At 45.6% G+C, this 27,627-nt stretch overlaps 1 protein-coding gene across 1 annotated transcript in view; it reads right to left on the bottom strand.

Moving 5' to 3' along the window:
• LOC149278205 (calcium-activated potassium channel subunit alpha-1) overlaps positions 1–27,627 on the bottom strand; it is a 120,855-nt gene that overhangs the window by 78,183 nt on the left and 15,045 nt on the right. The window contains exon 2 of the mRNA XM_089502208.1: positions 4,704–4,871. Within this exon, the coding sequence (XP_089358334.1) occupies positions 4,704–4,871 (168 nt within the window). The remainder of the gene's footprint in view (positions 1–4,703; positions 4,872–27,627) is intronic.

Raw genomic sequence — 27,627 nt, 5'->3', positions numbered from 1 at the left:
TTATTTTTGGGGTAAAAAAAAATGTTTTCCACCAAACTCTAGGAACATCCATCATGGCAGCTGGATATCCTAAAGTCAACGCCGACATCATACCGAGAAACTGGCACCAGGAGACGGTTGTAGGCCCATAGATCTTCTGTCCCTCATCACATATACGTGAACCATAATCGAGGAAAGAACCAAGGAAAAAAGCCGCGGGGGGGGGGATGTGATGACCGCTCAAGACCGAAGACATATTTTTGGTTCTAATAGCACAAAAAATATATATAATACGAAGCGATACAAAGTGCTGAGATGGAGGATCTTGGCCGAAACCCAAAAAAGCTCACGGGCTCCGGCATACGCGGGGAGAGACGGCTGCCTTTCAGGACAGACGCGTTTGACCCGAGGACAGAGGAAGATCCCAGTTTTTCCTCCCAGGCCTCTCAGCGAGTCTGTCGCTCGTTGCTTTGTTAACACACAATGGCCGCGCTCTTAGCTGCCATTCAACGGCCTCCGGAGGTGGCTTTATCTCTTCTGATACATTTTTAATGCATCTCATTGTCTGCCGTTATAAATAATAAACCGGGGTCACAAAGGAGGATTACGCACCGGTCGGAAAAAAACCTTAATATACCCCTCGCAGCGCTGTGACGGACCTTCTATACTTCTGAGATAAGAAGTCAATGAGACAAAGCATCAGAAGAGCAAGCCTTCTCCTTGACCTTGATGGACGTCTCTTTTTCGTGGGTGCTGGGTTATATAGCCAGAGGCATTAGGGGCAAGAGGGAGATGGTTCTGCCCCTTTACAGAGTTTAATTCTCCCCCCTTATATTAGCCCCTACCATCTCTGCTGGGAGGCCGTTCCACGTATCTCCCACCTTCTCTGTAAAGTAATAGGAACGCTCCGTCGATTCGTGTCGCTGTCGTAGCAGAGGCCGATTTTTCCACGTCCGCAGAGTCAGACGGCTCTTTCCCGCAGAGGTTTCCCGGCAGACATGTTTACAATAATTACGGCCTCAAAGCAAACACGCGGTATCCAGGTACGCGGAAAAGATTAACCCCTTAAGGACAATGGGCGGTTCCTAAACCCATCGAAAACAATGCATTTTGAGCCCGTACATGTACAGGCTTTGTCATTAAGGGGTTAAAGCCCTGTAGAACGGTGAGCGCCTGACGCGTGGAAACGATTTTCGGCCCTCGGGAGGATGCCTTTCTATATATAAAGTGATTCGCTGGATGTTAACTTGTAACTTTCAATTAAAATACATTTTTTTTTATAATTATACATTCTAATTATTGTATTATAATTTTTAAAACCATTAAAATAAACAAATCTAATAAATATAAAATAATTAACATACTTGGTTTAATAGTATTTTATGTAGGTTTGTCTTTTTGCCGAGTTAACAGTTTTATACCCTTAATAACTGAGACCCCCCCGATGTTTATACAATGGAAGCTTCCAGCGTAACTTCCTGTTCTCTGGATCTGCAGGATCCCCGATACGTTATCTCTCTGCCGTTGTTAAGTTGCTGATCGATTGGCATACCTGGAAACTTTTACATGGGGGCGTGGAGTGTCACGTGGGGGCAGGGTTATCTGCATTAGGGGGCGGGGCTATCCCCCCAAAAAAAACATTCAATTTGTATGGGGAGGGAATGTAATAGGCACTCCAATCCTGTGGATTTACCACCGTCACCCGCAGTTGCCAGGTATGCTGATTGGTTCGGGCAGTCTCTGTAAGGGTGGGGTGGACCAGCAGGAAGAGAACATCCGGACAGGAAGTATGAGCAGCGCTCAGCTTCAGAGTGTCTCCAGGCACCCGGGGTCGTTTCCGGAGCCATTTGAGGATATACAGAAATCAGGACTGCCCCACAAACACAGGATAGTTGGGAGGTATGCTTAAGCTATTTTTCCTCTCTCTCTCTCTCTCTCTCTCTCTCTCATTGCTCTGGGTCTCTGTAATCGCCACTAAATCCACGCTCTTGTTACCAAGGCAACAAGTTTCGGGGGTCTTATTCACTAAACTGCAGCCATTTTTACCCATCAACCCAAACCTAGTGCATTTTTAACCCATCCCATCCCAATCCATCCATGCAGTGGTGTGGAGGGGGGGCGGGAAGGGTTAATCTGCAGCATTTTATTGCCCCTCGCTCCTACAGGCATCACAGTACAATAAATACAATATCCACTCGGCAGGGAAAGGGTTACACGGCGGACCCGAGAGGCCGAGTGCTGAGGAGAGATGTCTGAATCATTCATAGCAAAACAGCGGCTTTCCACGCGCATGTTCATTAAGTAAAGAGAGCCAATTATGGGGAGGAAAAAGGAAATCGCTTTTAGAAACAGATTAACCCATTAAGTGTTGGGATGATGGCGTTAACCCCTTACAGGCGAAAGCGATATCTGCAGGATCAAAAAAACCCGGTTAGGTGATATAAAGGGTTAACTGGATTGTCAAATCCCAACCGCGCATGCCGTGCTCACGCCGTGCCCCCCCTTCTGTCAACCGCCAGGGTTTATGGATTCATTGATTCCGCAGTTTGATACCGCCGATTGCCGGCAACCTCGAAAATTAAAACGCGGCCGCGCCGCCCGGCCTTCAATCAAAGGAGAACCAGAGGCCGTAATCTCAAACTAGAGCGCTGGGTAAGCGGGACGGCCTCCCAGCAGAGGTGGTAGAGGGTAATACAGCGAGGGGATTTTAACTATGTATGGGATAGGCATACGGCTCCTGAATCTAAGGCCAGGAACTAACCAGAACTTTTCCCGCAGAATCCCTCTATGTACATAACCTCCTCCCGCGTAGCCAATCACAGCCGGGAGGAGAAACGCGTCGGGTAAACAGAGCTCCCGCAATAATATTGATCCATCGTCAATGTAAGAAGATTATACAAGCATGAGATTATTTATAAAACGGACGCGTCCCTTTCATTATTGCCATGACAACAACCGACCCACTTTTTTTAACCCTTTCTTCTGTTATACTGGTACGTCAACGCGTTTTGTCTTCCAGTTGAGATGTTATGCGGACGGTTGTGATAGCATCGGGGGCACTCGTGTGATAATCTGCTAGTTTTTCTGCCCCCCCCTCGATATATTGTAGATGGGGGGGCAGTATTAACCTGGCTCGGGGCAAGGATCCGATCCGCAGGTCTCTGCAGCCCCGAGGTAGGCCTGACCAGTCCTGCTGTGCTGTGCTTCACTCTAATTGCCGCGTATTATATCGGGAGCTCGGCTGACATTTAGAAGCAAAGGGTTCCGTCCTGCGTGTGCTCACCGCTTTGTGAATAAATGCATGCGCGGAGGGAGGGCGAGATATTCAGCGCACGGGCCAGCGGGGAGCCGCATTTCATCGAAACGCGTGCTGTTGCGAGCAGAACAGCAGGGTCTCACCGCCCATTATTTTGTTGGGGTTTTTTTAAGCCCCTTTTAAAATTCCACGGCCACCTTCTGCCTGGTTTAGATCTTAATTAAAGGTCGGGAAATAAATGTTTTTTAAAATTTTTGGATTTTTTTTTTTGCACCAAAAAAAAATTATAAAAAAAATTAAAAAAATACAAATGTAATTGCCAAGAAAGAAAATTTAATAGCCCGTCTACGAATTACTATTTTTTATCGACATGAGCGGCGATAACACGATTTAGGAATTGGTTAAACAGCCGGCGTCTCGCTCTCTCCCAAGAAAGTATTGATTTCTTTTTTTTTTTTTTTTTTATTTCTTTTTTTTTTTTCGGTTCCTTCGCCTTTGCCGGTTTTGAATTAAATTGCGGGCAGAAAATAAATGTAAAAAATCCAAAATCACAGCATGCTAGGGAGCGTCGGGTTTTTTTTTTTTTTAGGGAGCAGTTAAAATGGAACAGACGCGGAGTGTGGAGCCACTGCTGTCATCAGCTGAGGTCGAGGATTTAGAGCCCTGTAAAGAAGATGGATGCCACGAGGACGTTGAGAAGCTACAAGATCCTTTGGAGGTATTTTAGGTTATATGTTAACCTTGAGGAAGCTGGGGTGGGAGGCAGCTTGTGGCAGAGCCAGCATTAGCTAACAAATGCATGTCCTGTCCTGAAGTTCTCTACCTTCTCCTCCCTAATCCGGACCAAGGCTGCCTGAACCAATCGGCAACTTAACCATAAGGGAAGAGAGAACTTTAATGGGCAGGAAAGATAACGCAGATCCTGAAAACAAGAAATCAATGTAGCCCCGTGGTAGGCAAACATCAACGATGATGATGATGGAGTCGATGAGAATCTCGGTTCTTGCCATTGACGTCATGCCTCGTGCGACGTTCTGCCCAGCTTCGCTTATCAAAAGCTGAGGACCTCTTCGATGGTAATAAAGCCTACTCTTTAGTCAAATAAAAATGGAACTGGAGACATCTGAAAGATGTATATTGCGCAAGAGACACCAAGATGGAATAATGAACCTGGCGCCAAGTAGTAGCTTTCTAGAACACATGAATGACTCAATGGATAGAAGAGGGTGAAGGCAACTTTCCTCATGGTTCACAACCATCGTAGAAGAATGTCCTGCCTTTAAGACTAGAGGAACCAGCACTATTCTTGCAAGATGTCTTAGTGATAACACTGGGCCGCAACCATCAGATTGTCCTCGTCCTACCTGGTTCTTATGCATAACCTGTATGGTTCTGAAGATATCATTGAGTTACACGAACCAAACCTCTTTACTTTGTTGAGCGTATGGAAAGAAAACCAGGTACATACCAGCACGCGGCCCGTTAGGGTCTGCGCAGATATCATCACGCCGGCCCAGTCTTTGACGGATGTCATCCACCCCACCTCGGCCACCGCGACTTCTTCTTTCTCGTCTGTTGGCTTGTAGTCCCCATCGGTCACTTGGGTGGTGACAACATTGGTGACTTTCTGCGCCTCCTGTAAAGAGAAGGTGGACGAAGATAATTAGCATTAGTGGGAAAATTTAGATTATATATAGATATTTTTTTAGATTGATCGTGGATGATTAAATGGACAGAATTGGTCAAGTATCTTTTTACTTGCTATCGTATTTTACACACTTAATTCCAAAATTACGCTGATTGGACCACATACACTTCATGACCATGCCTAAGGCACTACATGAGCTGACCCAAGGAGCCTTCAAAGGGTTATATTTACTAATCAGTAATTGGAAGAGGGTTTTGGTGAAATGCCAAAGTTCACTCGCTAATGCTGGAGAAACATCTGAGTCGGGCCTTATTCAAGCATAGCATGGCAAGATTGGATTTCCCACCAAGAACTTCACCATCCCATCAATTTTTTTTCTTCCCATGAAGGGATCCAGTAATTGTAGTAACAGGCACTCCTGAACTTTAAGGTGGATTGTGATGGAGCTCCAATACTTGACCAGAGTATCTCCACCAAAGTCTCTCCCTGTTCGGTCATATACAGCTCCGTGCCCAAACATCAGTCGAAACTTGATGAAGGGTGAAAACAAGACTCTTTATTGAGTTACAGGGCATACGTTTATACATTGAAATATAATACCCTCCACTCCCCCTATCCTGCCCAAAGTCAACATTCCGGCCGTCTGCCTGACGCCCTTCTTCCCGGCGCCCTGCTGTGAAACGTCCTGGTGTACGGAACACAGGGTCCCCCAGATCCTTCTAATGGGACGACCCAGAACCCTATATCTCCCAGGATGCCTTCTACATTCGCCTCCCACATCCCCAAATATCTTACTGATCGGAGGGGGGGTCGACAAGAGCTCCAGGCTTTAGCGGACTGCAGCCGGTTCGCAATCAACCTGAGAGTCCCAGGGGAATGCACCGTCCTGCAAATCCCGACCCCACCAACGGGTGGAGTAAGAATGGCAGGGAGTGGGTAATAGGGATAAGGACAGTCTCGTAACATGTATAAACCTATAATAAGTCACCTGTGCTCAAACAGGGGACATGCCTACGGCCTCGTACTACGAAATGCAACGACTGGTATCAGATCAGTATACAATATTAGAAGGTCAGGTCTCGACGAGGAGACCGGTATTTTGGGTCAAACACCTCTTTCCCTGAGAGATATTTCCAACGTTCGCAAAATGCGAATGTTCTAGAAAATTCTAGAAACCTATTGCTAAAAGTGCAGTAGATGGCGTTCTTGGCCAATTTGTTGCGCGCCGCCGAACTAGCTCACAGGGTTGGTAATGGATGGGTTTTCTACCAGTCCATTACACCCTTCACTTCAACGAGAATCTTAGAGAAGCTTCATGAATTAAGCAGAGGATAATTTTCCCAATGTCATTCCTCTGCAATGCCGAAACACGCGGCCGGTGATGTATACTTAGAGAAAACGATGTTTCCTCCCACAAAAAAACGTTTCACTTTATCCTCAATCTCTGTCAAACCCTTAAAGTCCTGAAAATAGTTCAGAACCAAGCATTTCCAAGCATGTCTGTCTTCCAAATGGCCATTTTTTTCAACTCTGCTTTTTCTATTAAAGGGGATCTCCCACCATTTAAAAAAAAACTACTTAATTTCAGATTCAAAATATATTTTCTTATAAAATATTGATCTGTTTTCTTTTTGTTGTATTTTTGCCCCGTAATATGTTTTCAGACACCCCGACTCCTGCCTGTGGAAAATAATAGAGTGGCTCAGTCTTAATCACCCAGCTGGACTCTCTGACTAATGAAAGTCTATAGAGGAACGGACTTCATTAGCATTGCCATAAAGCATCAGCTCAGTGTGGGGATTGAGCCGGGAAAGTCCCCCAAAATATCACATGACTGACAGCAACGGCAGCTCCAGATCTGCAGATAAAGGGGGTTCATTGGAACAAAATGAGATAAAAACCCGTTTTTGTTTTTTTAATACACATTCTTCTTAGATAATATGTTTGATGCTTAATTTTTAAATAGACTCCATTTTATAGGGTTTTGGAACCTTCCAACTTGGCTACAGACCCCAAAAACATTAAAATAAGATTTTTTTTCTGAGAAGGCGTTCAACATCCTACAAATACCTAGAAATTTGGTTATGTCATCAAAGAAAATAAGGTTACGATGGAGAAGCTCTAGCTGTCCCTGTCCTGGAGAGATACTACTGGGGTAGAGTGGTGATCAAGACCATCAAAGCCATTGGTGATTCTTGAGCAATTCTTCTCCCCCATTGCCCTTTTCCGCACTAGTTTGGATCCACTCAATTTCTTTCACGGGCAACTGGGAAGCATCCCACAACGCTGGCTACTGTGGTGGCTTGGAGATGGATGATTAAGCTCTGTGACTCAAGTCCTCCACCTTCTAATTTCTAATTACAAGGCATGCCAAATTTCTTACGTGAGTGAGAGTCGAGCCCTTGATTCCGGAGGGGGCAGATGATCTGAGGCTTGGACAGCGGACCACAGAAGACTCTTTGACTCCCCTGTATGTTCTACCACAAGCGAGCAATCCCTCTTTCCTTTCCAACCTCAAACATCATCAACCATGTCATCAGATCGCCAGTAAATTTCCATCTCTGACATTTAGCGCTGATACAGCTTGAACGTTTGCTCGTAACAGCACCGCAGTTACCGCTGCATTCTCTGGTTTATGGCCTCCGTACCGAGTCCCTCGTGGAATCTATTAGGTTAAACAATGGGAGAAAGGACCATGGCAATATCTTTTGCCAAGAAACAGTAGCACAAGGATATGGAGCTTTCACATTGCTCAATCAGGTCCAACATCCAAGAACCCAGGTCTTGCCCCGGTCGTAGCTCACTAAATCTTTCCCCTAATAGGATGGGTGCTGGAGGTGCTTGGCTTCCAAAGGTTATCATGTACATAAACTTGGTGGTCATGCCCTATAACCTGCCCATTATGGTCTTGGAAGTGACTATTTTGGGCAGGAGTTTTATCATTGGACCTGTGTCTTGGACACCCACTTGTGGGTGAGAATGGTCGAAGAGAGCAGACAATTTGGAAAAGTTCATTTTCCTACTCTACTCCTTTTTCCTCCTCTTCCTCTTCTCTTTTCTAGTCCTCCGGGCTCTCGGTCAGTTGGTCATGGAGACCATCTGGAGACCTGTATCCTCCTCCCTTACTTTGTTACAATTTTGTCAGGTTCTGGATATATTTATATCGCAATATCGGGGAAATTCATTTGATATGATTATTTATTTTGAGGAGCCTGGATAAATATATCATTTCAGCAGGAGAAACAGCGACTAGACGGGGGCCGGATGGGGCCGATCTGCTGGCCGGTTCTATGGGTGATCTTTGTAAGGAGCTTTATGTTCATTCAGTAAATAGGTTTCCTGCATTGAGTGAACCGCTTGGAGTGTCGCCTCCATTAATCAACGATTCATTACGCATTCATTCACAACATGCCACGGCAAACATCTGCCCCGGGAAAACCCAGATTCAGAGAAAATGTTGGGTTTTCTGGTTCCTTTTCAAATAAAAATAAATGACCTAAAACACTCACTGGAACATAACCAGGACAAAGCTCCCAGTTACCAACAGGCTGGGCGATGGATTCAGAACATTACTACCACATTGAAAAAACAAAGCTTACGGGGAGCCGGAGGAGCAGAAATAAGCCCTTTTTTGTCTAGAAAAAAAGGCAGGGAGTACCCCATAGCCCCCGCTTCTGTCTTCTCGTCATAAGGAAGGCTGGCAGAGGCATTCCCTGATGGATGAACGCTTTGTTGGCATTCAGAAAGCAGCTTCGGTGCTGCGGAAATCTGACGGGGGAGCCATCACGGCGAGGGGGGTGAAGGCGAGATAGGAATACATGTAGCTACCCCAGGAAAAATATATATGTGTGTGTGTGTGTGTCAGGTGTGTGTATCTGTACACATATATAATGACCAACCGAAAATAATAGCAACAATCGGGGTGAAGGGGCAGATTCTCATGTTTTTTACCCCAATCTCGGGGTGAAGGGGCAGATTCTCAGGGTTTTTACCCCAGTCTCGGGGTGAACGGGCAGATTCTCTGGGTTTTTACCCCAGTCTCGGGGTGAAGGGGCAGATTCTCAGGGTTTTTACCCCAGTCTCGGGGTGAAGGGGCAGATTCTCAGGGTTTTTACCCCAGTCTCGGGGTGAACGTGCAGATTTTCAGGGTTTTTTACCCCAGTCTCGGGATGAACCGGCAGATTCTTAGGGTTTTTTACCCCAGTCTTGGGGTGAATGGGCAGATTCTCAGGGTTTTTACCCCAGTCTCGGGGTGAACGGGCAGATTCTCAGGGTTTTTACCCCAGTCTCAGGGTGAAAGGGCAGATTTTCAGGGTTTTTACCCCAGTCTCGGGGTGAACGGGCAGATTCTTAGGGTTTTTACCCCAGTCTCGGGGTGAACGGGCAGATTCTCAGGGCTTTTACCCCAGTCTCGGGGTGAACGGGCAGATGGTCTCCATTAAGATAGTTATTAGGGCCATTTGGCTACCACCATTAGAGAGTCACTGGAATATGATCTGTGTGATAGGCTATTGAAGGGTTAATATTTATAGAGCAAGGGCAGAAAACTTAGAAGGTTTCCAGGTACGTCTGACAGGAGAGCTCCACGTATAATTCAACAGTCATGGCTGTAGAAATCTACACTCGTGCTTTGTGAGGCGGTCAAATTCATGTGACGACCTCCTGTATGATACGTTGGCCTCTGTGTACCTTGTTGGTTTCTGAATTAAAGATCTTATTGTCCTTGGACTTCAACACACAGTCTTAGAACCCGCCGGCAGATCGGCCCCCGCCGGCCCCCGTCTAGTCGCCCCTTTCTCCTGCTGTAAAGACTCAAACCTTAATCAGTCGTTGGTCTCGTCTTAGATCCAGGAGCCGTATGTCTATCCCATGCATGTTTAAACACCCCCTCACTGTATTACCCTCTACCACTTCTGCTGTGAAGCTATTCCACGTATCCACCACCCTCCCAGACACACGGTGAGGATTCATTGGTAACCTGTCTCCATCGCCGATCGCAGCCTAAGCTGGCATCACAGGAGGATGGCTTGGCAGCTGCCACCGTGCAAAGCCGCGACACGTTGCAGCCCTTACTGTGACCGCGTCGCTGGATCCATCCCAGATTCAGAAGAACGAGAGGAGAAGGCCAATGCAACGTGATCTTCGGACGTTGGGGGGGGGGACAATTAGCACCTCATCAAAGCCGAGGGGCACACAAGTTAGAACGTTGTATCGTAATAACCCCAAGATTCTAAAGACAGGCATCTGTCTTTACCACGTTAAAGATGAAAGGGGGTATTTTCATCCGACTCAAACCCTGATCGCTCTCTGTTGACTTCTCCTAAACTAGACTTATCTGATGTGTCAACAGATAGCTGGCAACGTCTAAGGGGCTCGAAACATCCGTGCCGAGTGATCCACGAAATGTGTTAAAATTGTAATTTCATTTTCAAATGTATTTAAAGATTTTTTGTTGTTGTTGTTGGCGGCCTCGATGTCTCCTTCCCGGGCCTGTAGAAGTCCTACATACAACATAATCTTGATATCAAGAATGGATACTCCTTATCTTCTAGAATTAACACACACAATGTTGACATAAGTAGGAAAAAAAACCACACACAAATATAACTAGTATTTTTTTGTGTGTTTTTTTCATACTTTTGGTTTTATGTCAAGTCAACAATGTCTTAATTCTAGAAGATAAGGAGTTCAAAGTAGGGATTTCCCTAAAGGCCTGTCTGTTTTTGGTGCTCAAGGCCTGGAGTTCGACATCTCTGACCTGTGATCTATAATATACAGAGGCTTTGCAAGTGAATCGTTATATTTTAGTGATTTCTTGTGATTTTTCATATTGCTGTAACCACATGGAAATGGGTTTTTTTTAGTAAAATTACTCGCCTTTGATCTGCAAAGCCTAAATTATTTTAATGGCCTTAGCTAATATGGAGTGGTTAAAAAACAAATCTGTGGAAATTACCAATTTGGTCACATTGGTTGGTGGCTTAAAGCAAACTGCACTATGACTGGGTCTTCGCTGTATGCCCTGCTCAGTACCACTCTTGAATTCCCAGAAGTTGGAGCTGCTGGATAGTGTTGTAGATGGGAGGGTTAAGGGGCTGCTGGATAGTGTTGTGTGGGGTGGGGGGGAGGGCCAAAAAATGGAGAAACAGAAAAAAAAAGAAAGAGAGAAAAGAATAGAAGAAAGGGGAGAGGGAGAACAAGAAGAAAGAATGGGAGAGAGGAGAAGGAGCGAGAACAAAATAAGGGGGAGAAGGAAAAGAAAGATATTGAAGGGTGGAACAGGAGGCGAGAGAGGAGGTTAAGCAAGAGGGCGAGAGAAGAGGAAGAAGAAGAGAACTTGAAGAAAGGAAAAAAATGATGACGAGTGAAAGAGAGGAAAAGGAGTAAAGAATAAAGAAAGAAGGAGAGCAAGAAGTGAAAAAAAGAAAGATTACAGAAGAAAGAAAGTATAGGGGAAGAAAGGAAGGGAGGGTAAGAGAAGAAAAGGAAGAGGAAAAAAGAGAACAAACGAGAAGAGGTAAGAAGAAGGGGAGAGAAGAAAGAATGTCGAGAGAGAGAGAGAAAAGAAAAAATGACTGGGTGCGAGGGGGTAAAGAAGAGAGAGAGAAGTTCACATGATTATATAATAAACTAAATAAAAATAGAATATTAAACATATTATTCCATTATTTGACCTGTTTTCACACATTTAATCTGATAAAGTTTGGGAAAACTTTGTAAAAAATTTCCCTACAATGATGGCTTCATCTCAGCAAATTAGGTTGGGTTTTTTTTGGTTATTTTGTTTTGTTTCATAAGAATTCCAAGCGAGGTAAAAATATCCCGGCCGTAATCACTAGGTATTTTAGGCAACCCACTTTTTTTTTTTTCCCAACCTACATAGAAACGAGGCCTCCTACCCTCAGGGAGAACGGATCAAATTAAACCAAACGCAGAAATATAGAGAAACAATTAAACTGGTTAATGATGAGAAACTGCGGGGAATTGTCCTGCTCTCTTTGGAAAGATAACTCTATTGCTCCTATATTGGAGTTCCCCCAATTTTTCTTTTTTTTCACCCCAGCCATAGTTTTTGTCCTATATCCTTTGATTGTTTTGGACGCCTTATCATACTGCCTTTTGGGGAACCATAGAATGGCTCAGTCCTAGCCGGACTCTCTGACTTGGGCTACTACTGTGCTGCAGTATATTTACCATGGGTGCTGCCCCAGGCCTAACCATTGGATAAGACATCATATCCCAGTGTTCCACTTTTAAAAGAAGAGCGGCGTGTAAGGAAGCCATGGAAGATACAGCCCATTGCAGTGTTAATGGTCCAGTTTAAGGGAAGAGCACTACTACTGCTCTTACTTTAGTATTGGTATGGCTCCCTGCAATGGGGCAGATGGACTGCTGCCCCCGGGACCTGCCACCCTAGGCCAGAGTACATTACTGCATCTGAGCCTGGAACTTAGTGGAATTGCATGCCCACCAAGTGTCCCTTTTTCGTGTAGGACAGTTGCGATCTTGTGGCCACTGTCTCTCCAAGCTGCTCTACTGTCTTATTTTTACTGGTTTCGGTGATCATGCCCAGTTGTGGACAACAGAGCTTCTCCCCTGGACCCCCATCTGAGCTGTAGGACAGATCAGGTTCTGTGTAGACTTCAATCGTAGCTCCAAAGTGGCCACCTCACCAACGTTTGATGCATATAGTGAGATATGACACTGCATTCCAGCGTTCTGAGTCAACATGTCCCAAGGTGCAGGTAAGGCCGACCCCTGGCCATGTCCCACCTTGATCCACACCACACCTCCAGCAAAGATGTCCCACTTTTGGGACCTAAAACGTTGGGGAGTAGGCAACTAGATTTACTTTTGGTCCCTATTAACAAGACCAATATTCCATTGGCGGTCATCCCAAAATTGGGTTTTGCACATTGGGTTAATTTGTACTAAAACAAATGAAGTACCAATTAATTTCCCATTTTTTGGCACATTTGCAGTAATTATGGACCCAATGGAATATTTGGAATGGCAATGTTTATATTCCCAGGAGGAACATCAATGTATCCTCCACGCCGGGTCCTCATTGGAGGTATGTTACATGAAGCTGATGACACGCAGGGAATTTAGAATTTTGCTTTTAAAATATTTTGGGGGGTCACGAGTGATCAGAATTCTTTGGGTCTGCAAATGCTTTCCGTACGCAGCAATGGCCGAAGCGTGTCCGACATAGTGATGAAAGACAGCTATGGACCACTATCCTCTGTAATACATCCATGAGACGCGAGACAACGTGTATCCGTCAACGACAAAAACATACCCCTTATACCCAGCAAACATTATGAGCTCCTAGAAAAGAGGGGCATCAGGGGAGGAAAAAGGGGCTTCTGGGATCTCTCCAGGTTTTGTTTGAAGACAGAGAGTGAAGTCCCTCTTCTCCCGGTCACTGCAGAGGATCTTCGAGTCATGGGAGCAGCATTGAGGCGCGCCCCACTCCCCTTCCTACCACTTACAGCATTCATTAATTTGGGGCATACCCCCACACGCTGTGTCAGCAGCCCCACCCACTGATGGTGGGACCGCCCACTGATGTCAGTAGACCCACTCACCTGTATCCCAAAGAGGGAAGTCTATGGATAGCCGGAGCTTTGATGTTTCCGGCAATGGACAGGGAAGAGGAGTACAGGGGAGAAGAGAGAGGGCATCAGGGGAGGAAAGTGAGGCAGTGGGGAAAGAAAGGAAAAGGGAGGAGAGTGGGGCATCAAGAGGAAGAGGGGCACAGGGATATGGGAGAGGGACTGGAGAAACTAAACACGGACACTTGGCAGGCAAAAAAAAATAAGTGCACATATACTAGACTTTGAAAGAATAGTAAAATGTTGCCTAGTGTTGTAACATAAAAAATTATGGCCCCAAGTCTGCACAAATTTAGGGCCACAGGCTAGTGATTGACGGCTCCCGTATCACGGCATGCCGCGTGGAAATCCTCTCTGTTCTTGCTGTCTGCGCCTGATCATTAATAACGTCCATTTCCTGCCCGCGTTCTGTCTCCGCTCACAAAGTGGTTTAAACATTCCAAGACAGCCGCTTAAACTGTAATTCCATCCACATATTTCATGTCTGACTAAAGTCTGCCGAAGGCAGAAAATTATCATTTCAGAGGAGAAATTCCCGTCCGGAGATAGTGCCGCCTTTTTACCCAGGGGTAGGAAGAACTACTGACGTATTGCCCTACGGGGTTAAAGAGCAACCCCTACCTTCACCCCTATCTATAGCCTATGTTAATAAGAGCGGTGGCAGCCCGTGGCAGAGCCAACATTATCTGATCAATTTCTCTCTCTCTTCTCTTCCCCTTATAAAGGCCGCCCGAACCAATCGGCAACAATCAGCACTTTAACAAGAGGAGAGATAATGTGAAGGAATAATCCTGGAGATCCTGAGAACAGGAAGTTCAGATGGATGATTCCATTGTATACACATAAGGGGGGAGGGGTTCTCATGTAGCGCCCTACAGCTCAGAGGATTTCCTGAACACAGAGAGGCATTTCCTCCACGCGACGGAGCTGAGAATGGGTTTCTATAAATGGGAATATGCCACAATTTACTTTCGTTTTTGTGACGGAAAGGCAGGAGACTAAAGCTGAGCATGGTTTATTCTCATGGGTAAAAAATATAACCCCCCCCCCGTTACCCTATATTGTGGCTGCCCCCATCTGTGCTTTGCCCTGAGATATCTGCGATAATAGCGTTTCGGTGGGACCTGCGCGGCCGGAAACAATCTCTAGCGCTAGAGGCTCATGCGCCGTCCGCTAAAACAACGCGGGGAGAGAACAGGAAGTGGGGTACAACTTCCTGCTTGGGCTGAAGCAAGGGTTTCAATGACGTCCACACGGAGGGGTCATTGGAAAAGGAGGGGGACTTGCATTATGTGCCTATAGTGTAGGTCAGAACTGGGATTAACTGGGATTGTCTGCCTTTTTCTGGATCATTCGTTGGTCTCGTTTTAGATTCGGGAGCCATATGTCTATCCCATGCATGTTTAATACCCTCACTGTATTACCCTCTACCACCTCTGCTGGGAGGCTGTTCCTTATGTTACATATAACGTGAAATAATAAGATACAATAACACGTGTATCTTGTTACGGCCAGCAGTAATACGTTAGTGAAGAAAAGGAAGACTCAAGCATAGAGATTGTTAATAATTAATTATAATCTTAGTAGGGATAATGTGACCGAATAGGAAACACTTTGAAGTGCCGGCAGGGGGACGCGCTACAGGAGGGCACACGGCCCAACATCCAGGGGCTGCGGGTGGGCTGGCTTCGCATCAAGATCTATCGCTCCACAGGAGGTATAACGGCTCTCCTCCTGCTTCACCAAATGAGTCCTAATCATTCCGGTATTAGTATTCCAAAATTTAACGTAGATAAAAGTCAGGTTACGCACTATTACCGATTGAAATGGTTAAAGCATGGCCTGGAAGTCTCTTTAAACAGTAATTGGATAACAGGCAGGATCGTCGCCCTGGGCCATGAATATGGCAGGGGGTTCTCCTGTGGAAACCACCGGTTTGATCTCCTAGAATATAATTACTTTCTGTCTTCCGCGCCGCGTGAGGTTATCCGGTGCCATCCGAGGCCTGTAAGAATAAATAATTGATAATATCCCTTCCCGTTCTCTAATTATAGAATTGATGAGACCGAAGTTTAAATAATCGTGCCTTCAGAAGAATCTTTCTGTAGCCATGACGGCAGGAGCCGGGACTTTTTCTGAGCTAGATAACCCTAAAGAGATCCATCGCCTGCCATTTTTATTTTTTTTATAAGATAATAAGGTTTGCGGTTGGCGAGTTGGGTTGATTTAAACCTAAGATGGCAGGAAATCATTTCCAATACAACGATGTGACACATACAGCGAGGGAGGAGAACGTCACTGCTGTCACCCCTTTGTGTGTGGCTTCACGACAAGACAGGGCACGTAAGAGCGAAAGATATGTTTAAAAGGGACATGTGGACCATACCAAGTCACTAGGACTACAGGGAGGCAAAGGCGATCCATAAAACAATGTAAAAAATGTTAGGTTTGATGCACAAAAGAGCAAGTTATATGTTCGAAGGGACAGGTGGACCTAACTAAGTCATTAAAAGTAGGGAAGAGGCAAAGACCATTTGGTGAGGAGACGAACGTCACAGCTGTCACTACATGACCCAACAGTGATAGGTTTAAAGGACCAGGACCATAATAAGCCATAGAAATCTGAAAATAGGGTGCAAAGGTGACCCAAATCTTTAGGATTGATGCACCCAGCAGTCCTTAATGACCCAGCACGAAAGACTCAAATATACATTTAAATGGAGAGGTGGACCATACCACGTCATCTGAAAAGAGGGGGAAGCAATGTTAGGTTTGACCCGTTATTACCCGATGACCCAGCAAAAAAATATATATAGAAATAAGAAAAATATGTTTAAAGGGACAGGTGGGCCATACCAAGTCATTGAAAATAGAGGGTGTAGGGTGGAAAAGACAATGTGGGCTAAGTATTTAAAAAAAATATACCCCTGGTGATAGCAATGCTCCAATTTACTGCAAATCACATTTTCAGAATAACACATTGCCTGAAGACGATAGCCATTGTTCTAGAATACCCGGCCATTCCCTTTATCTTTTGCTGCCAGTTTCGATGTGGCCTTGTGTCTGTCACATCCGTGACAGCTTCTGCTCTGAGCGCTCTCTCATTCAGGATGTCCCTTCTTGAAAGCTGGCCAGGGAATTAGATCTATCCAGAAGGAACTGTCATCGGTTCAGTGATGGAAGGCCCGGCAGCTGTCCCCATTCATAGCTACAATGGGGGCGTTTTCCAGAGCCCGACGACCCTGCCCGGGATTCCCTGACGGAGCTCACGCTGCACGTCCCGTGATATCATGATCCAGGCAGCTCTGACGCTTACATGGGGGCATTTTCCAGGAGACAATATGAAAGAACGTACCCCTGCTAATGTAAGGATTTACTACTGCTGGGAGGCTGTTCCACTTATCTACCACCCTCCCAGCAGAAGTGGTAGAGGGTAATACAGTGAGGGTATTAAACACGCATGGGATAGACACACGGCTCCTGAATTTGATGAAGACTAGGTGGACCTTCATACCTAAGAACATTGTGACATGGAGAAATCAAGGTGTTCCTCTTTAAGAAGTTTTTCTATGGCAACACCCTATCAGGGACTGTGTCTGCGTCACATGACTATTAGGTGTTCCCGGAAAAATTATTACAGGGTTGAAGAATTATTTGTGGGGAGAGTTTGGGCATTCCTGAGGAACACAAGTCAGCAAACACCTGCGAAGTGCAGCATGTGCGGCAGACGAATGCATCCGAGACGTGTCCTATTTCTGACATCACGGACGCAGAAGCGGGTGCGGGTTATTTTTACACGGTGTGGGGGGGGGGTCAGACAGGTGAAGGACTTGGGGGCTGAAGATTTTTAAAGCCCTACAATATTATTTCCAGATGGGCAGCCTGAAGAAGGGACCTCTGGGGAATCTTTTTGACGTTATTCCGAGAGCACCGTGACGCCTGCCTGTTGTTGTGGTGAACACGGCACTGCCTGTCCCGCAGGGGGGGGCTGGGAAAGTAAGCTCTGGCAGCCAACGTGTTAACGACATTGTCACGTAAAACATAAAGATGGATTATGCAATCCCTAAGGGATGTGGGGAACAGCGAGCACGTGGCATGAATGTAACGGTGACAGATTACAGGCCCGTGCAGCCACACTGCGTATGAGCTGCGTGTCCTTAGCATGCACGGGGTGTGTGAGCTACAAGTTATCAGCATGCACGGGATGTGTGAGCTGCCTGTCCTTAGTATGTACTGTGTATGTGAGCTATGTGTCCTTAGTATGCACTGTGTATGTGAGCTACACGCCCTTAGTATGCACTGTGTATGTGAGCTCCGTGACATTAGTATGCACTGTGTATGTGAGCTACACGCTCTTAGTATGCACTGTGTATGTGAGCTCCGTGCCGTTAGTATGCACTGTGTATGTGAGCTCCGTGCCGTTAGTATGTACTGTGTGTGTGAGCTCCGTGCCGTTAGTATGCACTGTGTATGCAAGCTGCGTGCTGTTAGTATGTACTGTGTGTGTGAGCTACGTGCCGTTAGTATGCACTGTGTATGTGAGCTCCGTGCCGTTAGTATGCACTGTGTATGTGAGCTCCGTGCCGTTAGTATGTACTGTGTGTGTGAGCTCTGTGCCGTTAGTATGTACTGTGTGTGTGAACTCCGTGCCATTAGTATGCACTGTGTATGTGAGCTCCGTGCCGTTAGTATGTACTGTGTGTGTGAGCTCCGTGCCATTAGTATGCACTGTGTATGTGAGCTACACGCTCTTAGTATGCACTTTGTATGTGAGCTCCGTGCCGTTAGTATGCACTGTGTATGTGAGCTCCGTGCCGTTAGTATGCACTGTGTATGTGAGCTCCGTGCCGTTAGTATGCACTGTGTATGTGAGCTCCGTGCCATTAGTATGCACTGTGTATGCGAGCTGCGTGCCGTTAGTATGTACTGTGTGTGTGAGCTACATGCCGTTAGTATGCACTGTGTATGTGAGCTCCGTGCCGTTAGTATGCACTGTGTATGTGAGCTCCGTGCCGTTAGTATGTACTGTGTATGTGAGCTCTGTGCCGTTAGTATGCACTGTGTATGTGAGCTCCGTGCCGTTAGTATGCACTGTGTATGTGAGCTCTGTGCCGTTAGTATGTACTGTGTATGTGAGCTCTGTGCCGTTAGTATGTACTGTGTATGTGAGCTGTGTCACCGGCAGCGCTTGCATGCAGGATGAATATTATTACCCTGCGCGGTGTGAACAGTGGTGATATTATTACATATTGTGCATGGCAGCTGCGTGTTCTTGGCGCACCGCGATGGCCAAGCACCCGTCCGGCTTCCTAAAAGGAAGTCATTTTACCGGCTAGGAGTAGATTATGAATTCTTTCTGCTCTCCCCCGGGGGTCAGAGGCAATCTCTGAGTACAAACGGCTGCTGGTGAGTCCCCGGCAGGCAGAGCAGAGACGTCAGCGGCGGCCCCAGGGCTACAGCCCGCCATCTCCGACCCACCAACTGATTTAATACCCCCCCCCCCGAGGGGCTGTTCTTTTAACACCTTCTGAACCAGCTATAATCCCAATTTTGCGGCAAATTGGTCCATCTGGAGCTAAAGGGTTAATCCATAAGCGCTCGACTCGATGACCTATATTTGTCAGGGATACCTCGGGGATTCCAGCAAATCCGCCAAGACAGCGGGGACGCCGCGTCTGTGCCTTTTTTTTTTAACCAATTATTAATCTTATTGAGACCATTTGTATGAAGACCTCAGGATTGCTGGTTTGAGGGGCTGCAGCAAGGGCCAATGAGTCTCCTGTATTAGCCAAAGCCACCGGTTCCTCGTCCCTGATCCAAGCAATGGCGGTGAAGCACATGCAGATGCCCCAACAGTTGGTTATGATCTGCTGAATAAGCATGTTTTAAGAATGTTCCCAATGTCTACATGTTTTGAGAATTATGCATGACCAGAGACATATCTCAGCTCGGCGATGCATAACCCAGCTGCCACCTACCACTTTCCTCCACAGCCACCGTCTATAACGACGTCATATCTCGACACGATGAGTAAGGTCACTATGGGGGCTCCATAATGTTTATGAGCTGGTTAAGATCTCAAAGATCTCCTCAACTGGCCCAAGGAGAGTTGACATGCTGGATCGCCCAATGGAGCTGCTGCCCTAGGCCTCGTTGGCCTTCGTGAGAATACGCCACTGTGTATGACGTATGACATACGGGAGTTTGATGGGCAAGGTTTCTGTACAAGGACACAGGGGTCTTTGGTATACCATGAAGAACATTTAGAAGATTTAGCTAAATGTCCTCCATAAAGTCCTTATTGACCTTATATCTCAACAACGTTGAGAAATGCCTTCCATGTGACACGTCGGTTCCTACCCCTGGTTTTCAGGCACCCGAACACAAGTGGGACCAGCAATGGACACCGTATTGGAATCGAACCCACAGGGAAAACCTTAGGACGGTTGGGTAAAATTTTGCATTGGCCTATTGAGTTCCGTTCAGAACACACAAGGCCTTCCACGTGACCTCCACACTGAACGTTATCTACAGCCCTCTATATCTATAAGACACATGAGTACAAGGGTGGAAATGGTTCTTAAATTGTCCCAAGTGTCCCATTCTATGACCATCGCAAATGTCTTATGTGACTACTCTTTATTTTAATTGCAGGATAACCTTCGTTCATCACTTAATTTCGACACATCCATGATCTTCTTCATCCACAAATAATGCCTGCACAGGGACCCCATTGGATATTAAGGTGTTGTAGGTGGATAACCAACAGTGTTGCCATCATGGTGCCATGATGTGTCTAAGCAATGCTGCATATTAGCCATTTGTATGTGTTATTGCTGCTCTGTTACCCAATCTACTAGACAAACCCCCCTGCCTGTGGGAAACAATAGAATGGCTCACTCTTAATCAGTCAGACTCTATGTGTAAGTATAAGAATTTTGGGGGCATAGTAAAGTATTTACAAAGTAGCAATGTCTTCTTCATTGGCGAGTCTGTTGTTTGGCCACGTCTCCTGTTACCTCCTGTTCTATAATTTACGTTAACAAGCTGTGCGCGGAACGGATATAAGCAGGGCATGTAAGCATGTGTATGGTATGCGTTACGTGGTCAGGAATTAGCATGTAATCCACAGTGTGGTTAAAATAGGCAATTAACTTGTCATTCGAGTGCCCTGTTTTAGCATCATTATAGACAGCGGGGTTGAGAGGTCATTAACGTGGTACTTAACCAGTTACATACCAGAGCAAAGAGCAACTGTCCCGCTTTGGGACATCACACGGGGTCCTGCTGACCCCAACCCTCCCCATACCTCCTCCATTCTATCCGTTACAACAAGGGACTTGGCCGGTAGGTCAGTTTCTAATGGACCTTCAAAGGCTTGACCTTGATGGCCAAGTGGACATTTCCAACTTACAAAATATCAGAACAACACCTCAGTTCAATGCTCAAGAGATAAAACAGATCTTCTCGGAGAGGCAGACGGGCGGATAGCCAATCTTTCTTCCACGAAAAAAGAAACAAACATTGAATAAGGCGACACGAATGCCCAAAATCACGTACGTGGCACCCTCGCGTGCTAGTGCACTGTTTGCTTGGATCTTAGATGTTGGCTCCTGGGGTTAAAAATCGCACCGTGAGAATATTAAACAGGATTTACGGTTCTAGAAAGCTGTTCTTGGCTGCTGATTTGAAGACATTTGACATATATAAACAAGTAGAAATGTACTTAGTCCTGTGTCGCAGACAAGAACTCTTCTTTTCTTGGTGGTTTACCAAAAGTTTCTTCCTTGGTGAGGAACGTAAAGGTTCAGAGACAATTGGTATTGTTCTTATTATCAATGATTTATCAAGATTAGTAATTTATGTAAGATAACAATTTTCTCAGCGTAGAAAACACAAACCAACGTGTGGTCCCAAGAACGCTCTAAATCCTTAAACTGGTTGCCACCAACCGTTGAACTAGGTGGGACCTTCAGTGACAAATGCCAGGAGAAGACGCCAAGCCCTGGATTCATTCAAATGTGATCCAGAAAGGATCGATTTTACAGATTTCTGTACCCTGTAGAGCCCATGGCTCTGGGTCCTCTCCATCACCAGTAGAAGGTAGACAACCTCATGGAACTTCTGGTTGGGCTTCTACTCAACAAAAGCGTATTTTTTTATATGTTTTTGGTTCTCTGTATGACGTTCTTGTCTGGTACCTCAAAAGATTTGAAGACCTATTTGGGCCTTGTATAATGCCAGGGTTTAAGCCTCTCTAAGCTCAGGGGCAGCTGGCCTTGAAGAATGGGGACCTGGAGTGGGAAATGCCAGGAGATGATGTCAAGCCCTGGATTCCTCCAAATGTGGTCCAAAAAGGATCAATGTTATGGATTTCTGTACCATGTAGGACACACACCTCTAGGTCTTCTCCATCATGGAGGAGGACCCTTCTACGACAAGGTAGACATCCCGATAGGACTTCATAGCTGCTTTTGGGTATATTTTTTCTTGACTTGCATGTCTGTTACATCAAAAGGACTGAAGGCCTGATTGGACATCAGATAACGATGCTGTTTAACCCTCTCTCAGCTCTTGGCCAGCTGGCAGTGAATAGGTTACAACGTATGACCTTTTCAAGTGCTGCCCTTGGCAGAGATGTTTGGGAAGACAATGTAACAGCTGAGGGAAAATCCATGTTTGCTCAGTCTGTGAGGGACAAAGGCAAAGCTTAGAGCCAAGCAGGGGAGGGGGGAGAGCGAAGATGAGAAAGAGGAGGTGGGACAGCCGGAGAAGGTGGAAGAGAGAGTGTGAAGAGAGAAAGGAGAGAGCGTGTGAGGGGGATCAGAGGAGAAACACAGAAGATGGAAAGTACTGGGAGAACCGGAGGCAGGGAGAGCGAGGGGGTGCATGGGGGGGTTTTGGGTTAGGGGATGAGAAGCCAAAAACATACAAATAAACGTCAAAGAAGACACCTCGCCCTAAACACGAGCCGTACAGGAAAGAGCCATAGGGGTTAAAAGAAAAACAGCCTGGCGGAGGTATTACGGTAAATTCAGTGAGGCGTAAACCTTAATCAGTCGTCGGCTCGTCTTAGATTCAGGAGCCATATGCCCATCCCATGCCTTTAATACTCTCACTGTATTACCCTCTACCACCTCTGCTGGGTGGCTGTTCCACTTGTCTACCACCCTCTCAGTAAAGTAAAAGTACTTGAGGAGCATGCATACCAGAGGTCCATCTTTCATACAAGCCAAGCAGCCCAATCCAGACCAGTAAACACCAGGATGGACTACTAATTTTTTAGCGGTGCCCAAGGTGTGCTCAGCGCTAGAGCATTGCAGCATCACTGTGTTTTCATTATGTTTCCCTTTATACATTTCATCCTACAATTCTTTTTGTTTTAACTCAAACAGGAGTCGCTTGTTTTATGTTTTATTGGTCAAAAAGCATTGAACGCAACAACAAAAAATAATATGCGGAACTAAAGCTTTATAAAACAATTCTACACCCAATAAACGCGGGAGGCGTCCAGACCCTGCCGTGCCGGGCAGCGCAAGACAAGCCGGTTTGGGATGTTTATCTAAATGTGAGCGCAGCGCCAAAAAAATCAGTAACCTCACAGCTGGAGCATACATGCCAATTATCCCGGTGTAGTCTGACCAGTCCCTCTGCCAAATTCCTGTACCCACCTCTCCTTCCCTTAATGCCCCTCTTTCCTTCCCTGATGATCCCCTCTCTTTCCTTGATACCCATCTCCCCTCCCCTCTACCTCTCTGTCCTTCCTCAATGCCCCTCCCCTGATGCCCCTCTTTTTTTAGGAGCTCAGAATGTGGGGCCCTAAAAGCCCCGATAATGTGTATAGAATCAGCAGGAAACGCCTTTATAAATCAAAGGGTATAAATAAACCCCATTATTCTTCTAAATGCCCCACCCAGTTACACAAATAGTCCTACCCAAGCCACGCCTCTAACCACACCCCCAAAACACAAGTACCCCATTCATCAAAACACAAACAGGCGATTGATGTAAAACAAAACCCCCCTTCAGCTCAAGTGTCTTATCTCAAATTTTCTGCGGCATTATCGGTGTCAAATACCACCCGGGCCTTCAACGCAGAAGCGTCTCCATCCTTACAATACCGGCGACTTGGAACATATCAACGGTTGCTATGACGATAAGACCAATTTTTAAACTCGCCTTTATTTCTACCAAACCCCCCCAACATAGAAGACGATGGCGGCGGCGGCTTTAAGAGTTCAGACGCCCTAGGGGGTTTCCCGTCGATAGGAGCCGCCTCTTTTTGTATAAATAAATGTATAATTGTGTTACACTATTCTCGCTAAGCGCGGAGATTTGGGAGGCTAATTCGAGAAGGGCGAGAACGTAAAATGTGACTCTTCTAACCTTTCATTTCTGGGAAAACGGACATGCGCGGACCCCTCTAGACAGAGTCGGGGCTTAAAGTCACACCCGGTATAGTTCGGATGTACCCAGCAAGGTCATGGCTGAGTTATTATGGTCGGACTGCACATGCGAGGGTTATCCGATTCAATAACAGCTGGAGCCAGCCGCCCTTTTGATTGTAAGCTTATATGCGCAAGAACCTTGAAAGGTTTTACTCTCTCAATCCTTATGAACATTTATATTTAAAGTAGTCAAGAATATACAAAACTAGTCACAGTGGGTTCCAGTGAACGACCATGGACCCATGTGGCCTCTTGGGATGAAAATGTCAGCAGAAGACAATTGGGTGTTCCTTTGGGAGGGTATTAGACAAGTGGAGCAGCCTCCCAGCAGACGTGGTAGAGGGTAATACAGTGAAGGGATTTAAACATGCATGGGATAGACATCCGGCTCCTGAATCTAAGACAAGACCAACAACTGATTTGATTAAGACTAGGTGGACCTTCATACCTAAGAACATGGTAAGGTTTGATACAGCAGGAAAAAGGGGTGACTAGATAGGGCGAACTGTACTGATCTACTGGAAGGTTCTGGGTTTCTATGTTTCCTCATAGGACTGAAGACGTTCCTGGCAGGATACTGGATACCGGGAGATCCTCCTCAATGACCTCGTGGTGGGAATTTGAGATGTTTCCAAGACTTCGCTGGATATTAACGAAGATGACTTCCTGATCTCCGTCCCACCTAGCAGACCAAGCCTGGAGCTCATCACGAGACATCCCAACAAACACGACATGGAAGTACCGCAGGAGAGGTCGGGGAAGCACTACTGAATAATTAACCTGGCGTAACGTATTGTGTGTCCATACAAGGATCAGCTAGCAGTGCACATGGGGCAACCACAATAGGCTTGAGTTATTCACAGGGTCCATTTCAATTAACTCTTTTGTGGTCTCGAAAGGGATCTGGGAGTCACGATAGTCAAGACCCCGTTCATTTGTCAAGGACTTCATAGCTCCGACGGCCTTTCAACAAAAATAATACAAAGCAAAAATAGGACGGACAGGACCTCTAGCAGATGCATAGGTCAAGGGGAGGGTTTAGATAAAATCTCCAGATTTCTATATATTCCGTTGTAGTAGTGTATTGGCTCAACCACCAAAAATAGAACATACTGTGACTCTCATGAACCTAATAAAATCTCTACAAGAGAAACCCCATAAAGCAAGATCTGAGCCATTGGGTTTAAGAAGAAGACATTCACTTTAGATGTTCCTCCTGTAAAAGAACTGGCCAAAGTTAACAGGGAGAGTCCACAGTAATGCCAAAAACAACCATTCGGACCCATCACGTAGACATCAGGGCTCCATAACTCCTAAAATCTCCGCCATCGAAATGACACGTTCCCCTAAGATCTCGCCACGTACGAATGAATTAATGTCTACTCTACAAAGCTTGCCTTGTGATGTATCGATTCCTGAACCGACCGAATTATTGTTTACATTTCTTGGCCGGATTCTAAGACCTGGACATTGTCTACGTCTCTACAAATCAAGATAGTCAGGATGTGCCCTGGAAGACTTGATGGAGATCGGGAGTCTCACAGCGAGATATATAGAGACAAGGTCTGACAGTAATCAGGCTTTGGCCGAGAGAAATCCTATTAGTCGGTGTACCTTTTAGTCCAGATAGAAAGATACATTAAATTACTCGGCGCAATTGGTTAATGCAAGAACCATAATGATATTCCCAGATCTGGTCGCTGGAAGCGGATTTAAAAAAAAGGACTACTGTAAAGCAATAAAAAGCCAAAAATAATTCATGCCAAAGTACCGATAAAGAACACCGTGCAAGCAAAATAGTTCCTCTATTGAATAAAAAAAAAAAAAAACATAGCGATTAACAATTGATAATATTTGTGGAAAAGATGTTTATTTACACAAAAAAACAAATATTACGGAATAAAATAATATTAAGAGAAGACGTCTTTGCGAAATCTCTTTTTTTGGCCCGTTTCCTGGAACATTTTGAGATTCCGACAGCAATCATAGATATCATTTACAAATTAGCAGCCACGTGTCGGATTTCCAGAAGATCATCTGGCCACCGGTCCTTCTCAGGGCCCTACAAGAGGCAATCTTAGTGATGGTCAATCACAGCATCAAATAGTTTCATAAAAAGTGGTTTTGTGGATAATTTGGGTACAAAAACCGCCGTACAAAGACTCGCGGACACGTGATTACCGGCCTCCAAAGAAACCCTAAAGAAGAAGAAGCTTTGTTTGTTGATTACGGAATCTTAATCAAGTGAATGGAATTAATGGAATGGTTACAGATCTCATAACGTTCCAACAGGACCAATACAATTATCCTTAATTACTCCTCCAAAGCCGGGCAGATGTTTCCGAGGTCACCAAACCCTTCCTGAGGAAACATGATACTTGCCGGTTAATGGTACCAGTTGAATATCGTTCCTCTCAAACTGACAAATTCAACCTTTTCATCAAAATGATCCCTACTAAAAATATTTTTTACTTGATCAATGTATTCAGTTTGAGCTCCTAGGAAAGAGGGGCACCAAGGGAGGAAAGAGAGACACGTCAATTTGGGAGAGGGACTGGCCAAGTTAAACAGGGATACTTGGTAGGTATGCATTCAGTTAGCCGACAGCTGTTGGAAAGGAGCACCAGGACAGGCCCCAGTGTACAGAGCTACAATGTTGGCAATAAGGAATCGTAGGAACCTCCAATGAGGCCAATCAGTTTCTCTCCCACGCAGACTGAGCCGCGTCTTGCTTCCCCTGGAGGCTTTTCTGCTTCCAACGAGCTAGTCATCATGTTTCTGCTTCACAAATTCTCTAAAGAGTCAGAGGTTGTACGTAGCTAGGAGGAGGAACAGTATACATATCTGGATCTTTCATTGGGAGGTCATCTGCTGGATAATCATGGAGGAGAAGACAAAAAGATGGGCCTTCACGGAGGATAACTTTATAACCCCAAAGGAAAATAGTGCGATGATTTGCCCCGTAAAACAAAGAGGCTCCCTCTATGACCATCAGAACTGTTGTGAAGATGTTATTTGTGTTATAAGTGGTTTCTATAATCCGTCTCCGTCAATGGTCTTTATGGCGTCCAACAGAAACAGCGTGACATTCACCTAAATGACTGTTGAAGACAGTTGAACTTCCAAGCTAAAGACGAGGAGCGTCCACCATCAGGGCCATCAAAAACTCTTGGGACGGTATACAAACCTTCCACCAGTTCCCAAAGTCCAGAGACCTGTAAAGGTGCCACCAGGCCCCAATCACCAGAAAGCCAGTGATGGCCATGATGTATGTAACACTCCTCGGGGGGATTAACAATGATTAATGGCTAGAAAGTAATTGAATTGTAATATTTTTTGTAGCAAAATGGCATTTATTTTACTAGTTAAGGCTTAATAAATATAGGGGGCAATTAACCAAGAACAATAATTTTTCCGGTGCGTGACTGTCTACATATTAATGACATAATATAATAATGCATTGTGAAACCTTAACCTATACATTGTCAACTACATGAGTAGCAAATATATAGGTTAAAAAAACAAAATATTCAACTATTACCTCAGTGCCAACACATACCGATAGTATAGAGATAAAAGTATGGCCATAGGCAGTACTACAGGTGTCTCTGCAGCCTCCCATGCAGTGTCGCAGAATGGTATGGCCCAAGCAGAAGGTACTGAGAAGCCTTCATGCTT

Source organism: Sceloporus occidentalis, unplaced genomic scaffold (genome assembly GCF_023333645.1).
Source record: "Sceloporus occidentalis isolate IW3139 unplaced genomic scaffold, rSceOcc1.0.p SCAF_198, whole genome shotgun sequence".
Lineage (NCBI taxonomy): Eukaryota > Metazoa > Chordata > Lepidosauria > Squamata > Phrynosomatidae > Sceloporus > Sceloporus occidentalis.
This window is presented reverse-complemented; position numbering and strand designations above follow the sequence as displayed.